The 17232-nt window shown below is 40.1% G+C and overlaps 1 protein-coding gene across 1 annotated transcript in view; it reads left to right on the top strand.

The window, feature by feature from the left end:
• The first annotated feature begins 268 nt into the window (after window positions 1-268).
• The window catches only part of MED27 (mediator complex subunit 27), an 85184-nt gene continuing 68220 nt past the window's right edge, over window positions 269-17232 (top strand). Inside the window, exons 1-2 of the mRNA XM_036393897.2 lie at window positions 269-494; window positions 2969-3113. Of these exons, the coding sequence (XP_036249790.1) occupies window positions 289-494; window positions 2969-3113 (351 nt within the window). The 5' untranslated portion in view covers window positions 269-288. The remainder of the gene's footprint in view (window positions 495-2968; window positions 3114-17232) is intronic.

Here is a 17232-nt window from a genome sequence, read left to right as displayed (position 1 = left end):
TAATTTCTATTTTAACGTTTTGTTATAGCCTAAAACTATATTTACCACACTACTTAAGAGAATTAATACAGCATTACTTTCTAACACAACACATATAATATTCATTTGAATATTTGCGAAAAGCCAATCATAAAATACACATTTTTCACATAAGCGACCCAGGAAAAGATAAAAGTTTCTAAAAAATCGCTTCGTGGCGATCAACACCCGGCCGCCCCCACAGACGCCGGGACTACATTTCCCAGCATGCACCGCGACGGCGCGGCGGGGCCGGCGGGGCCGGCCAAGATGGCGGACGGGGCGCTGAGCCCCGGCGTGAACCTGGAGGCGTTTTCGCAGGCCATCGCCGCCATCCAGGCGCTGCGCTCCAGCGTCACCAGGGTCTTCGACTGCCTCAAGGATGGGATGCGCAACAAGGAGACCCTGGAGGGCCGCGAGAAGGGCTTCGTGGCCGCCTTCCAGGAGAGCCTGCACTCCGTCAGCCGCGACCTGGGGTGAGCAGCGGCCCCGGCGGGGCAGCCCCCGGTGGGCAGGGAGGGCGTCCCGGGCTGTCCTGGCTCCTCTCAGCGCCCGGCGGGGCCGTTTTCACTCCAAGGCAAAGTTTTAGGCAAATAAATGTGAAAATGCTTCGTTTTGTTTCCCCCCAGCACCGTGCGCGTTAACCCATTCGTGGTGTTCTGCTCCAGAGTCTCCAAAGGGTTCAATATGCTCGTAATATTTACCAATTTTTTGTTCTCGTTTTGTTTTCACAAAGGACCTGTCGGTGGGGTTGCATTGACAAGGTGAAGGTGTTCGGCTGCAGGGAGATTTATCTCTATATTTGAAGTTTTTTGTTAAAAATTAAGACACTTTCTAGGTGCAGACTACTCAGTAGCATCTAAGGGGTTCAAGAATGGTCGTTTTATTACCAAAACTTGTCAGGCTGGAAAGTTATCCCAGGTAAGTGTAGTTACTTAGTACCAGCAGGTGTGTTTTGTGTAAGTAGAGACAAAGTGCTGAGGCTGAAGACGTGGGGGAAACTTATGAGCAGAAGAGAGAGGCAGGCACACAGTTTCATTCAGCAATTTTGTGTATTTAAATTGAAAACCCCTACACAGACACAGGAACTGAGTACTTCGTGTACACTTAGGGACAAGGGTTTAGTGGTGGACTCAGCAATGTGAGGTTTATGGTTGGGCTTAACGATCATAAAGTGTTTTCCAACCTCACTGACTCAGTGATTGTCTGTGTTGGTCCCACCACTGAGTTGCTGGGTTTGGCTGATTCTCCTGGGAGCCATCAGCACTGTCCAGGAGGTGTCCCCAGATGTTCAACCACCCCTTCCCAGGACATCTTCTGCTTCAGGGTCTTGTGTGCGAGAATTTCTTTCTTGGCAGTTAAAAGGCCTTGCTGATTTTTAGCTGTGATCATGGTAATGTAATTTGTTACCTGCTTCTCTTCTGTTGGGAAAGGTGGTGGGTAACCCTTCTCATGAATGATGCTGTACCCAGCTATAGAAGCAGGTGTTTTATTCCTTTGGTTTTTAGTTTTCAAGCTGAGGAGGCCTCACAGTTTGCTGAGCTGTTCCTTTGGTTCTCCTTCTTGCCTGGCTCTGTGGCCTCCTAAAGAGTAATCAGTATAACCCCAAAATCTCATTCCCAGACAATAATAAATAACAATTCAGGAGCTGGACTTGCATTCTGTGGGTCCCTTCCAACCCAGGGTATTCTATGAATTGGCCTATTCAAGGAGCAAGGGAATTCTCCCAGGTGTGCTGAAGTTAATATTACCAGTGCACTTTTATGTAGTGAGAATATTGACTGGTATCTCTGTTCAGCAAATCCTCAGTTATTATGCCTAGTCACACTTGTTTTATTGTATTCTTCTGTCAAGGAGTATTAAGCAGATTTGCAAGTGTTCACAGCACCAGAGGATTGGAAAGAATGTAGGCCATGAAAACTTCAAGGAATGATGATTAACAAAGGAGAGTTTTGTGTTAGTGAAGTCTGGAAGTCTTTTAACTGTCAGTTCCCTGATTGTTGGGAGTTTATTTTTGTAACCTTTCTTAAATGTAAATGGAGATATTTTGGATTTCTCTTTGCAGATGTTTTCATAAGCTGCCTTTTGAGTGCTGCATTTAATTTAGCGTAGCTTCTGAAGTTCAGACTTGGGTGTAGCACTGGGCAGTCAAAAGGAAAAGCACTTTAGTCATGTCACTTGAAAAACTGCTTTTTATATCTGTGCAAAGTGGCCAGTCTTTCTTCTACAGTTGATTAATGCAAGTTTGAAAAATTGCTTAACTTTTGTTATGATTAAATGTTGTGTTTGACAAATGAGATATGAAGCAATGATAGATCATTTCACAGTGAGGGATTTTTTTCATGGGAAAATGGTGCTTATTATGCTTCATTTGAGTATTTTACACTACAGATATACAAATTGCTCATGCAAATCAGAAGATCCTGAGAACTTGAAAGGCAGATACTTGATTAGAGTAATCACAGCCTTTGCAGGATGGTCTCCAGGCTTAGGACTAATACCAGTTCTTGTGTATATTTATATGAGGACAATGTTATTTTGGAGTTCTCTAATGAAATGAGAGGCATCTACTTGCTTGGTGGTTAAAAAAGTTACTTCTGGTATTGCAGGCAGTGCTGAAATCAGAATTCTGAGGTTTCTGAGGGGCTGCTTTGCTCAGGAGGTGCCCTGGGCTGTGAACAGGGCCTGCCATAGTCTGACCCTTTCCAGGTTGTTTTCAAAGACTCGTGACTTGTACTTTCTCTCCAAAGAAGATAAGAGCTCAACAACCAACAGACTGCTTCAAATTGTTTGGGTAATAACAGGGATTATGTTTTAAATCAAATTTGGGACATGTTTAAAACTCATTTAGCTACTAAAATAGAATTGGTGCATGCTGCTGTGCCTGGAGGATTGCACATCTGTGATTCCCAGCTCTGACTCCAAAAATTGCCCTTCTGCTTCCTCCCAGGGAACTGGAACGTCTGAGCAACCTCGTTGGGAAGCCCTCAGAGAACCACCCCCTGCACAACAGTGGGCTCCTGAGCCTTGACCCTGTGCAGGACAAAACCCCCCTCTACAGCCAACTCCTGCAGGCCTACAAATGGTCAAACAAGGTAACCAAGCACATCTGGGTGGTTTAGTTGTGTATTCCCATTGCATTGGCCATACAGCTGACTTCTGAGTGTTTGGGGCTGCCAAAAGAGCTGAATTTTTTTGGAATTGAGGAGCATAATGCATACCTAAATGTACTTTCAAGGATAAAATGTTGTTTTAATTAAGAGGAGACTTTTCTGTGATACCAAGGTGTGCCCTTGATCTCAAAGGGGTTATTAACTCCCAAGCATTTCCACATTTAGCATCTTATGTAGGTAGAAATTAAAAGTATGTTGTGTCCTTGCATCTGGCAGCAAACACTGCAGTGGGATATTAAAACAGAGAATCAACAGCTTATGTCACCTCCAAACTATATCTAGGAAAGAGTCCTCTAGGGAAGTTCTCATCATCAGAAATCTTGAAGCTTTTTCCCCACCATTTTCTGCCCATGGTCTCAAAAGCAGCTTTGTATTCAGCAGCTTTGGCATCCCTCCTGTTTTCATATCATATATATGGCATTGAATTTTAAGTAGTGTAAAAGAAAAAGGCAGATAATACTAATGTAGTCTTTTACATTTAAAAATTTAATTGTTTTTGCTGAAAGAAACTTCTTTCTCAACAGCATATTTCAGTTTCATAAACCTGTATGTTTAATATGTGTAGGATTTGGATAGGTATGTTTCCTTTTGTACTCTGAACAATCTACTTGTGGGTCAGAAATACTCCTTTCCTCATCTAATTTTCTTAAGTAAGTAAACATGGCATTGCAATTATTGCTGGCCTCTGAGCAGTGTTGTATTTCAGGTTGCCTGTTCCCATCCTGATTTTTTTGAGCATGCCTATTACTTTTAATAGAAGTATGAAGATGAGTAAGTATTTAAAAGCTTTCTTCAAGTTATGTTTGAAATACTGTAACCTGTTAAGAAATACAAAAAAGATGGATTAATTTCTGTTACAATAATTATTAGTAGTAAGTGTAGTCAGAGTTGTAGCTTTTAATACCCTTATGCAAGACAGCAGGAGTAAGCAGGAATAATAAATCTGAAAATATTTAAAGCATTAAAAGAAACAGTTCCACTTTAAATTATTTATTATGATACGTGAGCCAGGAAGACTTTGAGAGTGCACAAATACTTTGTAGGCAAATTCTTGTTATACATTGAGCCAATCATTCTAATATTATTCCGATTTAAGATAGGATTCTGCAATAATGTTTGTATGAATACCACAGTAATATTTGTACAGTAATGGGTCAGAATACAAATATCTGTTTTTTAAAATCAGCAGAATTTGGCATTGAGAGAAATTTGGTATGATTGGAAAATGGGGGCACAGGAAAAATTTTTAAGTGGGGATTCAGTAATTGAGAAAATATTTCATGTTTGCTTGTATCCCTTGCTGTTAGCAGCAGATTATTGGCACTGAGAAAAGAATAATTAATTTGCTACTTTCAGCAAAAGTAAAAGTAGGAAAACTTATAAACTTGTAAGGCAGGTAAGTCTTCAGGGATTTAATTACTACTTTAGGTCATTATCAGGGTAAACTCAGGCAGTAATGAAATAGCTTTACAGAGCTGTTTCTAATGTAGTTTTTTATTAACTTAGAGTGTTATGGAGCTTTGAAGAGCAATTTTTTGTAATCCTGGATTCTGATTCCAGAAAGCTGGAAGTTTTAGTCTCCTGTGCACTCATATTCACAACAAAATGTTGCAGGAGAAGAACAGTACCTTTTATTGTAGCTGTGAAACCGAAGTCAGAGACAACAGAGAAAAAAGAAAACCACTGGCTAGGTTGCAGATGTGTGAGGGTGTGAGCTGCTGGCTCTACCACCACAGATCCTTCTGTTCCTGCTTAATTCTTCATTGCTAAATACACTTCTGGAATAAGAGTTATTTCATTACTTCTTCTGGCTGCCTTCAATTCTTATTATGTGTCTCCTGTTGCCAGCTGCTTCTCAGGGATGGTTTCGAAGTGATGGTCTGTCAATACACTTTAGATCTGCCTGCATTTAATTTTTAATTTGTGACCCCTTTGTGGCTTGCCTGCTTGTATTTTTGATGAGCTGAGATAAGGGCATTTTCCTCTGCCTTTGATTGTTCATGCATTACTGATGGCATGAACAGCCCCATGGCTGCCAGGGGAGGAGACTTCTGGGGCTGTGGTGCCATTCCAAAAGAACATTCATGAAATACAAGGAAAATGAGTGCACAGACTGTGCTGCATGTCTCAGTGCATTCTGCTTATTTTTAAGACATGAGGAGACTGTTAAAAGTCACTTTGAGGACAGTAATCAGTAAAGTTGGTAATAACTGGGCTACCTATGAGAAGCAAATAAGTATTCAGTATATCAAAGCACTGTCCTGTGGTTCATGAGGTACTGGATGTTAGAATAGCTGATTCTTTCTATTTGCAGCTTTGTTTTGATGCTGGCTCCAGCAAATGCCTGAGTTTGTTCTGGTCTTGGATGCATGGACAGGTTTTTGGTTTAAATAGCAGTGCTGGATGTGAAATGGAGTGGAGATCACAGTCACAGACATAAATGGAAAATGCTGTGTTTAAGATGTGAGTGTTGACACAGGAGGTGAGACTAAGCTGACCCTGGCTTGGTTTGTTTACCATGATGAATACTTGTAGCTGTGCTTGGTTATGTATTTGGAGAAGAAGAGCCTCTTCCAGGTGCAAATTTACCAACCCCTTTGGCTGAGGGCAGTAGAGATGAGTTGCATTTAATTGTGATTTCACAGCTACTTGCCCTGAACCTTTTTTTAGTGCTCCTGTGGGTCACAGCACTGGTTCCTCCATTTCTAATTGTGAGTTTACCTGCTTCAGGAGTAAGAAGAAGTCCAGTGGGAAGAATGAAAACTTCCCTTACAGAAGTGTGTTATCTTGGCAGCGTTTGTTATTTATGAGCACCTGCTCTCCTGATATTTACTTACTGTAGTTTATCCAATAGTTTTGCAGATGGTAAAGTTGTCTGTGTAATGGAAGCAGCTGTTTGGGAACACAACAGCTTGTCAAATGCATTAATTGCATACACACACAGCTGTAAAGGAACTTTCCTTTTTCAGGTGTTTAACAGCTCTCACCAAGCCATAACTGAAAAACACAGGAAGTTTATTTTATTGCAAGTAACAGCTAAGTGGTTTTTCTTCTTTGCTTTAACTGTTTTATGTATCAGTGGAAGTGAATTACTTTGCTGCCTGTGGGGTGCATGGAGACATGGAGTAGCCATGGAACAGTATTTAGGTCTAGTTGATAAATTTCTTTTCCCCTGCTCTTCAATTTTATTTAAGAAAAGAAGTTATCTTTATTACAATTGAAGTGCTCTTTCCCAGAAGGATCCATATGTACCCTCTAATGTAATACTGAAGATATAATATTAGATAAGGTAAAAATGAGCTATCATTCTGCAAGGTTAATGCAGAGAGATTATTATGGGTAAGATAGGATGTGTGTAGATAGCAGTAGTTGTTTTTCTCATGGACTGTCTCTGTTGAGTCATTGCACTTGAATTCTGGATTTAGTAGTTGTGTACATCTTGGCAGTTGATTTTTTTTTTATTTTGTAATATGCTGCTGTGTCTGAGCAGGTGCAATCTGAGATGACAGCAGCAGCCAGGAGGGCTCCTGGTCAGGGTGTGTGTGGCCTGATGCTGCCTGGAGCAGTCACACTGGGTCTGCAGAGGCTCCTCCTTACCCCTCATTACCAACTTCCTGCTCCTTGCATTATCTTGGAATTTATCACCACAGAGAGAAGGCATCAGCTAAGCTTAGATTAAAGGAAACTTTGAAAGTCACTTTCTAGACTGAAATACTGATTAAGTTTTGTCTGGTTTTTGGTTTCTTTTAAAGAGATGTGATTTGTGGTAGATACTGCAAGAACTCTCTCCTCTTGCTCCAGAGCACTTTGTGCCACCCTTCCCTGCTCCCAGTGCTGCTTGTTTCCTGCAGGAGATGAGACCACAAACTCATGAATATCAGCTTCCTTACTAAGCAACTGTCTGTTTCTCAATATTTGTTCTCAATAATGGGCAACAAAGAGCTTTTGTAGGAGGAGAAGATGCTTGTTGGTGCTGTGATTAATCCAATATCATACTTCCCCACACGCGAAATGTTCAGTGAAGCTTTTGGTGGTGTGGTCACTTGATCCAGCTGCAGTAGTGCTGGTGGTCAGAGCAGGTTTTTGGAACCCAGGAGTGTCAGCTCATTCTTTGTGTGGTAGAAACTTTGGGTTTATCCATCTGCAGCTTCACTGAGGTTATTTATGGCCTGCAGTGTGCACTTGCTCATCCTTTGTCCTTGGTGAGGTGTTCCATGCCTCGCCCTGTGGGTGCCCGAGGCAGTGCCTGGTAAGGGGTTTCCACTGGAACAGAAAATAGGGTATTTTGTGTCCACTGAGCAAGGAAAATGCTTTTTTGGGCAGGTTTCTCCTTTCTTGCTGGGATGCTGTTAAGTAGTTCATGCCCCACACTTGAGCTTTAACCACTGTAGAGGTTTTTGCTTGTTTGTTGTTTGTTTAGGTGAAGGCTGTTTGCAGAATTGATCAACCCCCAAACCAGAATTACTTTCAGCCAGTGAAGGAAAGCTGTGTTTGCTGGAGAGCAGCAAACTCAGTCTCCCCTGCGTTGCTGAGTGACAGCAGCATCAGCTGAGTTCACTTGCTCAAGTAAAAATAGTCTTCTGCAAGTCATCTTTCCTTCTCCCCCTTCCTTTGCACTGTAGGGTTTGTGTTCAGACCTTCAAATTATTTTATTAATACCAGTAGAGGTGGGGAAATTGAGTGCAATTGTAGTCTTGAGTAGGTGATGTTATTTTCAATTTTTTTCCTTGATTTTTAACATCACTGAAGTGCAGTGTTGTGTCCCCTGCTGTTTACAGAGTTGCATTTATCCATGTGCTTTACTCCAGTTCCAACTCTTGGGCCCACGTGTGGGGGTGTGTGAGGGGTGGTGGTATTGTTTTATCTTCATGAGATGCTGCTTACAGAACGTGATAACCACGTGTTTGGGAAGGCTGTTTTATACTGCTTCAAGCAGGAAGCAAAAAATCAACTTTTCTGACTTTGTAACTCTTTGGGAAAGTAGGATTTATATCAAATTATTTCATTTACTCATCTGTGAAAAGCTTATTCTGACAACTTGGATAAACTTTACAATATCTGCATTATAAGTTTTCTAAGTGAACAAAGCTGGACAGGAGTTGTCATAAATTTATTTGAAAGTAATATGCTGGGAATTACAAAATGAAAAAAATTACTGTTGATCTGCATGTGGAAATAGGCTAAAAATATTTGGATTTAAATTTGTTGCTTCATAGCTTCCTCTTGTTTTTACATAAATTTAAAATCGAACTGTTAAGATTACCATTAATGAGTTAAAATGATTTTCTGTCACATGACTAAAGAGAAAAGGTATAGATAGGTTTTGTTTATTAAATTATTTTGATATGTTCCCTGATAAATTATTTGTATAAATTGTGTTTATTGTAGGGCTCAAAAAAAGGCAATCAATAGAGCATGTAGAGAAAGACCAGACTTGTTACAGCTGCACTTGGTAGCTTAGTATTGATTAGACACAAATACTGAGTTTAATGACAATAAATGACATTAAATGTTAACCATCATATTAGAGAGATATTAGAGAAGCACTGCAGAACAGGAAAAAAAAATCACTTCATCTTGATTGCAAAAGGATGTGTTCATTGCAAGGAACATTAATTTTGAATTTGGGGTGTGCTCAAACATTGTGACTTGGTTGTAGTTTTACAGTAGCATGGACAATGTAACTGGATTTCTGTGTTGGTACTTTTTGGGAATTTCAGGCAGGTGGCCAAAATGTCCTTTCAGGACTTCTTTTCCTACCAAAATGCACCATTGTAATACTGTGACATCCTGTTATGTGTTGATCCTCAGACTCTGGTGGAATCTGATTTGTAAGAGCAGAATCAGAGCACCCTGGAGGGAGCTGCATTGGGAGCTCCAGCTGTGGACTCCTTTCCTGTGCAGATCAACCACAGGAATTGATATTCCTGTCACTGGAGAAATGAGTGGCACAGACTCGTGGGTTTTGTACACTGGGACACAAAATAGGAGCTGGGCCACTTGGATTCTATTCCTGCTTTTCTCACTAATTGTTCTAACCTTGAACAGGACACACTAATTTTTACTGTGCCTCATTTTTGGTGCAGATAAAAGAGGATAATATCACTTAACCTACTTCTTGGGAGAGTTTCTAGTCTAAATGTGTCCCAAGTGCATTGGATTCTTTGGGCAGAAATGTTTTTCATGTGCCAAGTATTATATAGCCAGTGACTAATGTTGTTTGCCTGGCAGTCTGGAAAAATGTCCTTTATGGGCTTTTAATTCTGTGTGGTTTTGGGCAAATATCTGGTGAAATGCCCTTGCTGTTCACAATTACATTAATGCATTAATGTCCTGGTTTTTCCTTTTTTTTTTTTTTTTTAGTATGACTGGGAAACAGGTGGTTACCTCTGTGCTTCCAACTGCTGCAGTTATTAATTACTGCTCAATTGTCTGCCTGGAGAACACTCACTTTGCTTATTGCAGGGTTGATTCTAGTGACCAGGGATGGCAAATTCAGGTAGTGTGGAAATTATCCTTGATATGATAGTGATGGGAGGGAAAGCACTGGAAAAGCTGTGATGAGGATGAAAGTGCTTGTACCAAAATTTAATTTCAGTAGTCCACATGTGCTATATTGGAGAAGGAAAAAGGTGGGACACGAAATTTTTCTGAGGGTCTTTGAGCTCTGCATTGATAGTTAAAAAAAATAAAGTGAATATAGTGAGAGGAGAAAATGGTCAAAACCATAAGGAAAACAGGGAAGCTTACAATAATAGGAACAGTAAAGGCAGAATCACCAGCTCCTGCTTGTTAGACAGGGCTTGTTCTCCCTGGAGACCCTGCCTCCAGCGGTGTCTGGGGCATTAGAGATGGATAACATCAGTTCTGTCTTCTCTTTGGAAATGTATCTTCCCTCCTCAGCTGTGAGTTCCTGGAATCTTCAGCTCTTGGGCTCTCTGTTTCTTTGTCTCTCATTTTTATGTTGCTTTCTGACAAAAGTTCAAGCCAGGGCTATTGTAACTATTTTATTGTTAGCTATAAAAGTGGTTTTGACACCTGATAATGTGACTGAAAGGAAATGAAAATTGCCAGTGTGTTTTTTTCCTTGCACTATGGAAAGTTATCATGGCAGGTGAGAATTTCCTGCATATGCTGACTTGTGCTAGTAGGGAAGTTAGTTGAATTTATTTGACATTTTAGTAGACTGAGGTTACTCTGTTTCTTCAGGAAGAGAAGAGTTATGAGGAGTAACTTGTTGCTTAAAAAATGAGAAATAATTAGCCTTTGTTTCTGACTTCTTTTTGCTGCATAGTTTGAATGTTTTATATCTGTGATCCTCCCAGAGTTATCATAGTAATAATTCACACCAGGATGCTGTTGTGAAATAAGATTATGTGTCCAAACAGAATTGCCTTTCTTACTGAATTTTTTTTAGAATATTTTGTTTCAAATCTGAAGCAGCCTGAGAGCAATGTTATGGTGTTTTTCTATTGTTATGCCTAGTGTTTGTTATTATTCAACAGTATTTTTCAAGGCTCTGATCAAAATAATGCTGTAAGCAGTACCAGTCTCACTTTTCCTAATTATGGGAAGTGATCTATCAATAACACACTATTATAAATCACAGCCCCCTTGTCAGCTGGTGGGAATTATTTAATGCTTTGCAACACCTTTATTTGCTAATGAGTGGGTTTTTTCCCCTGTTTCTTTGATAAGTATTAATGTCCTAGCTGTTAGCCTATTTCAGGATGGAAATGATTGATGTGGCTCTGTTTTAACCAAAACACTTCTGCCCACTCCTAGTTCTTCTTTCCCTCTGCAAGAACTCCTCATACATTTCATGCTGGATGGCTCAAATATGTAATTTATAGGGCAGTGATCACTTTTTCTTTCTAAGTTGTATAATGTGGTCATCAAATCAAATCAAATCACAAACTGCCTTGCTCTGTGTTGAGTTTGAATGCAGCTAAGCCAGGCACAGACACAGAAATGTGGCCTGGGTAACTCAGTAGAGCCAGCAGAGCAGCAGCAAAGGCTTTACTTGCAGAATCTGAGGAATACAACAAAGTATAACTGGAAATCCATGTTGTCTGGGGATTAATTGATGAATATTCAGGACTGGAGAACAAGAACAGCTCAGTCCCAGCACTGCTTTGAATTTCCAGTTCTCTTCTGCCTCAGCTCTCCATGGCTCGCTGCTGGTGACCAAGCCCGACCATCTCGTGGATGGTGGCACCATGAAAACACAAAGAATGTTTTCAGAGACTCAGTGTCCTTTCTTGCTTTCTTTGAGGCAAATAAAAGTTGTTTGTAAAGCATTCTCTGACCTTCATATGAAGGGCATTCAAGGAATATGAACACTAATATAAAATAACTGATGCAGGTGATAAAAATCCCACAGGTATTCTTCATATGGAAAAGATTTTTTTGTAGCTTCTAGAGGAAATCAAATAAAATGGAAAATTTAATGATGTCACCCTGTTGCTCTCTACTTTTGTTGTTGTCAGGTCTTTTATTGTGCCTGTTATTTGGGTTTTTTAATGCAGAAGTCTACTCATCTGTGTTTTTCTTTGAGTTCTCTTTTGAAGTTACTGAGTTGCCCCCCCAGACAGTTCACAGTGGATTTATTTGTTTGAATTGCACATAAACAATGCTCAGTTCTTCCCCATTGTATCTTAATCTCATGCAGTTGATAATTGGGTAACAAAACATGGAGATGGTTTAACAGCTAATAAAATTGGGACTAGTGTGTTTAAGGAACTGTGTAAGCATATAATCAAAACTGCATTTCTGACCACTGGTTGCTGCTTTGTGAAAATGTGCATTTGGCAAAAAGGTGCCAGCAGTTTTTTGTTCAGCAGGAGCGATTACTGAGCTGCTGCTGTTGGAGGTGTGCAAAGCAGAGGGTCTGTGGTGACCCTTGAATTCTCTTGGGGTCAATGAAAACTGATTTTTATTTTCCTGGGAGGGGAGTGTAATCCTGGCCTGGACAAAGGGTGGTGTTTTGTGGCTGTGTGACAGCTGAAAAATGTGAATAAAACCAGGACAGACATCAGGACCATTACTGGATAATAAGAGCTGCAGGCTGTGTAGCTCTGTCCCTGCTCTCAGGCTTCTTGAGTAGTGCCAGAACCATGTCTTGGCATCTCCTGGAATCTCAGTGGTGCCATGGCTGGGCTGCTCTGGGGGTTGATAGGAAAATAGAGACCAGAATATGATCATTACACGCAGAGCTGCTTCACTCCCAAGCCCATTTGCTGCTGGTGTATTTTCTTGGTATGAGCTAGCATTTAAATCTACTAGAGCTGTCAAATCCTGAAGTTCTGGAAATAAAGACACTTACCAGTACATGTTATCATGTCCTTTGCTGATACAAGATTAGCCCAAGCATTTATAGCAGTTCATTTAATCTAATTTTAAAGTGCCTGAATGCAATGATTCTTGCAGAAGAAACAAAAAACATGAATAAATCTTTTAACCACTGACACTTGTTCAGTTACAGTGTATATGGAAGAAGATGTCCTCTGAATTAATAAAAGAAGATTTAATGAAAGCTGATTGATTCTACCAGGTGCTAGTCTTTCACATTTTTGATCTTTTCAAAGAAAGATCAAAAGTTTCTGTATCCTGAGCAGCAGTTACCTTGTTGTGCTCTTTTGTGAAGTTCTTGGCTTAGTGTGGAGTGTTCAGCCATGCTTTGGAGCTGCACTGTGTGTGCTGAAAATTTCAGCCCTCGAGTTAAAATGCCTAAATCTGGACTGGGTGAGTAATCTGAGGGGAGAAATAGCACATGGCTGCTATTGCATGGTCTTCTAGAGAGTTAAAAATGCATTTCTTAGGGTGTACATTTTTTTTATATGCACATGAATTTGCTTGTTCTCAGATACCTCTTCTTCAAAAGCCCATCTGCTGACGAGCTGACAGTAATAACTAATATCCTTATTAGATGGAATTAGCATGAATCATCATTATGAGAAGTAATGACCATGTTGAAATGCTGAGGGTATTTTCAAGATTGCCTCAGACTTGGTTGGCAAGCAGGGTGTAATGGCTCCATCTTAGAGCACATAATAAAATCACAGAGGTCTTTGATGTTCAGAGTTGTGCTTTGCAACAAATAGTTCTAGTCAAAACCAGCAGAGTCTTGGTTAATTTGGGTGTTGTATCTGGATTCTCTAAGCTCCTGTAACTGGTAGTGGCAGAGTACTAAAGGTGCTCTGTGTACTGCATGGGCCATTAGACACAAAGGAATTGTATCTTGATGTGACATTTTACAGTATATTCTAAAATAGATGTATTTACTTCTCATTACATGAAACTGCAATTCCTAGGGAAATCAATATTGAAAATACCCACTAAAAGCCTCCCAGGATCTGCAAGTATGCACAAAAAGGAGCTGGATGCATGTGCTATTACCCACAAGTGGTGGGTTAAAGTGAATTATTTTAATCTCTTCATGTCAACATCAATTCAGTGTATTTCCCTTATTGCACCAGGCCTGTTACTGCTACGGAAGGTGCAGAGAATGTGGACTGGAGCAGCAAGAGTCCTCAGGTGTCTTTAAACTGTTTTAAGCTGCCCATGGTTTGAAAATATTCAGGAATCTGTGATATGAGCTGTTTGACATTTTTCGTATTCCAAATGCTCAAAGGAATAAATCTACATAGAGAGTGTTAAAATGAGAGAGTCTTTGCAGCAACGTCTGGATCTCAGAATGTTACTTTATTTCTCTTTTGGCTGACCACCACGCTAAAACAGCTGAATCAAATACATTCTTTTATGTATAAAATATATTTTTTGGGTTTTGACAGCTTGTTTCCAGTTTTAGTCTAATTCAGTTTGAAACAGCTGTTCCTGATCTCTGCAAAACAGTTTTCTGATGGAAATCATGACATTCTCAACTACTGCAGCGTTACTGGGCTCTGTCTCATTTCAGATGGTGGCTTTTCTTTCTGGAAAAAGAATTCCTCATTCAGAGAAAATGTCACTTTTGTATCAAATAAGCTGCAGTTAAAAAGATAATGGCTTCCTCCTCCCTCCGAGCAATCCCTCACTGAGGGTGGATATATGTTTCTCTTCTGAGAAAAAACATCCCTGTGTGTTTTACCATTAGTTAGATTTTTATTCTAATGTTCCCTGCCCTACCCATCTGCTTTCAGTTGGGTTCTATTTAGAGTCTTCTCTGCAGTTGTCTCTGCACTCAGACTTAACAAGTTCTCTCCTTTGCCGTCTGCTTCAGTTTTACTCTGGAGTCAAATCTTGTATTTTCAGAATTTTCAGTGTAGCATTTTCAGTTTACTCAGTGCCATCTTTTTTTTTTTTTCCTTCTTTTTTTTTTTTTTTTTTGGCTGCACTATTTGATGCTTCTTCCAAAGCTGTTTGTAGAAATATCATAGATCACAGAGCTGATCAAGTCTGTAAGCTCTCTTGTGCCTGATAAAGCACCAGTTAACCTTTCATTTCCAATTTTCTGGTTCTTTTGTACACTCTGCATGTAATATGGAGTGAAATTAATAACTTTCAGCTTAACAACTTGCTGTGTAGTTGACTCTGTGAACACGAGTGTGTGATGTGGATGTCCCAGAACACTTCTGATGGGGAGGATGAAGATTTTGGGAGCAGCAGCATTGCCAAGTTTGTCATGGGACTGCAGAGATCCATCCTCCTCTTTCCTCTGACCTTAGCTTGCTGCATGAGTTTTCATGAGTGTCTTTGTTGTGCATGTCTTTTTCCATCTGGAAAATATCTAACTATAAAATAGGAGTTGTGCTACAGAGTGAGTGCTCAGAGAAATCTGGGGGAGATGCTGCACATGAGCATCTTATTGCACCAAGCCCACTATGGACAAACACCATCCTGAAGTCTCTTTTGGGTTGTTTTTCTTTTTAGAGGACAATTTATCAGCTGAAATAAAGCTCTCATCCAACACAACAGGAAAAAGCTTTAAAGCTTTACTTCCTAAAGAGCTGTTAAATATGTTTTCCGTTCCAAATTCAATGTTTTGCCTGGCAAATACTTTGGAGTGTTTGTAGTTTTCCTTGTATTTATTTTTTTCCCACAGTCTAAAAAAGCAGACTTGGGGCTGCATTAGGATTAAGTGAGATTAGAAACATCTTCTTTCCATCTCTCTTGTGTACCTCATATGGATACATCCTAATTGTATTGATATTGCATTCATCCTGCAAGAATCTAAGACCTTTAGTGTCTGCTGATGCTGCAGTTTTGATGGTGTGTTTTTCTTGCAAGTAAAATCAATTCAGACAAATCTTGGTAACTTTTACAACAAAATGAAATGACTATGCCAGGCAGGCACAGGAAGTTTTTTAAGCATGGGCATGCTCTTAGATCACACCCGGGGTTGTTCCAGCAGAATCGATTGGTTGATCTACTAGATTTAAAGGTCAACTGTAATCACATTTCAGGAAGATTGAAGAAAATATAAAACTGCTACTGTGCTTTTCTGGGTCACATACCTGCTTGTGGTGCTCTTTGCTTTTCCCCTGTACATCTTCATTTACTCAGCCAGGGCATCAATACAGAAAGGGCACAAGTCAATGCGCTCGCTTTCTGCTGTCGATGAGGGAGCTACTTAGTTGTTATTTCCTCCAAGCCAATACTTTCCCTCTGGATGCAGAGAGGAGTTCACTGTACCTGATGGATTTGGAAGGAACAAATCTCTCTTCCAGGGCAAGGCTGTGAGGAGAGAGCTGCAGTCTGGCTGTCTTGTTAGATGATCCATGCAATTGCTTGAGCTGATGCATCCCAGGGATGATTCTGTCCCTTCAAAGAGCAGCCCAGGTTGCAGAGAGTCAGCAAAGCCCCTTTCGTGTGTGGGACCTTCAAAAGAACTTCTCATTGCTCCTGTTTTATGCTGCACTTGGTGTTGTACAGATGTCCACAGAGACCAGGCAGCTGTGGAATATTCTGTTTTGTAAATACGGTGTTTCAAAGTGCTATTTCCATGTGATAGGTAACAATATCTGCACACACAGGTGAATAAATTTCCTGTTAACTTTTTGCAAGAGCCCAAATGAAGCAACTGTGTTGCCATAGAAGGTTCCATGAATTAAAAGCAGTCAGGACATGGAATATTCACCTGCTCAGATAAAATTAATTTTCCCTGCAAAGTAAAAGAGTCTTGAGATGAAAAATGGGTTGATGGGGGAAAGAGATTTAATTTAGGTTGATAAACCAAAACACGTTGCTGTAAAGTTTGTTCCCTCATGAACCATATTCTTGCTGTATCAATTTGATAGGACTTCATTAATGAAGTTTTGCTCTTTTCCTGTACTGATAAACTTCTGTGGATCTTCCATGGAATAAAAGAGAAGTTTAAAATGGAATAGACTTTATTGGCATGGGAGCTGTTCCTGAATCAGAGAGTACAGCATTGCAGATACTTTCAGCTAATCTTCAAACAAATTTCAAAATAACTTTATTTTTTAGGGTTTTTTTTTGTGGCTAGTAAATGCATATTTGCTGATAGTCAGGCTATGAAAAGGGTTTTGTTGTGTTAGCAGAACATGGAAAGATGATTCTCTTTAAGAGTCACATTCCTTCAAAAAATCTGTTGTAGGTCATGCTAACTGTTTTGCAAAGGTTATTTGGAGTAGAACTCTGTGAGCCTAAATGAACTCAGTGAGTACTGTCCTTAGTGCATTTTCATATGTGCTAACTTGCAAAATGTAGTAATTCCCAGATGGATGGAAATCAGGGTCTGTGGCTTTTCTCTAAGCATCCATGACCTGCTTTTAAAGCAGACATGGACATACAGCAGTGGCTGAAGGCTCTGCTTGAGTGGGCTGAGGAGACTTTTATTGTGCATTTATTTAAGGTGCCCTTTTTCAGAGATTCTTGCTCTGCTGGCTGCCTAAATTCAGTCTGTGTTTTGCTTTGTCAGCCACTGTGAAGTCTGAAAAACTAATGTCTCATGTTCACTACTCTTATGGTAAAGATGGAAAGGGTTTTATTCCTGAATAAATAATGGACCAGGGAAAGTTTTCAGAGACTTGGGTGATCAAACTGGAGCAGCAGCACGTCCTTTGTGGTTTTCTCAGTG

This window comes from Molothrus ater, chromosome 20 (assembly GCF_012460135.2).
Source record: "Molothrus ater isolate BHLD 08-10-18 breed brown headed cowbird chromosome 20, BPBGC_Mater_1.1, whole genome shotgun sequence".
Classification (NCBI taxonomy): domain Eukaryota; kingdom Metazoa; phylum Chordata; class Aves; order Passeriformes; family Icteridae; genus Molothrus; species Molothrus ater.
Note: the sequence above shows the minus strand (reverse complement) of the source record. Positions and strands in the feature narration are given on the sequence as shown.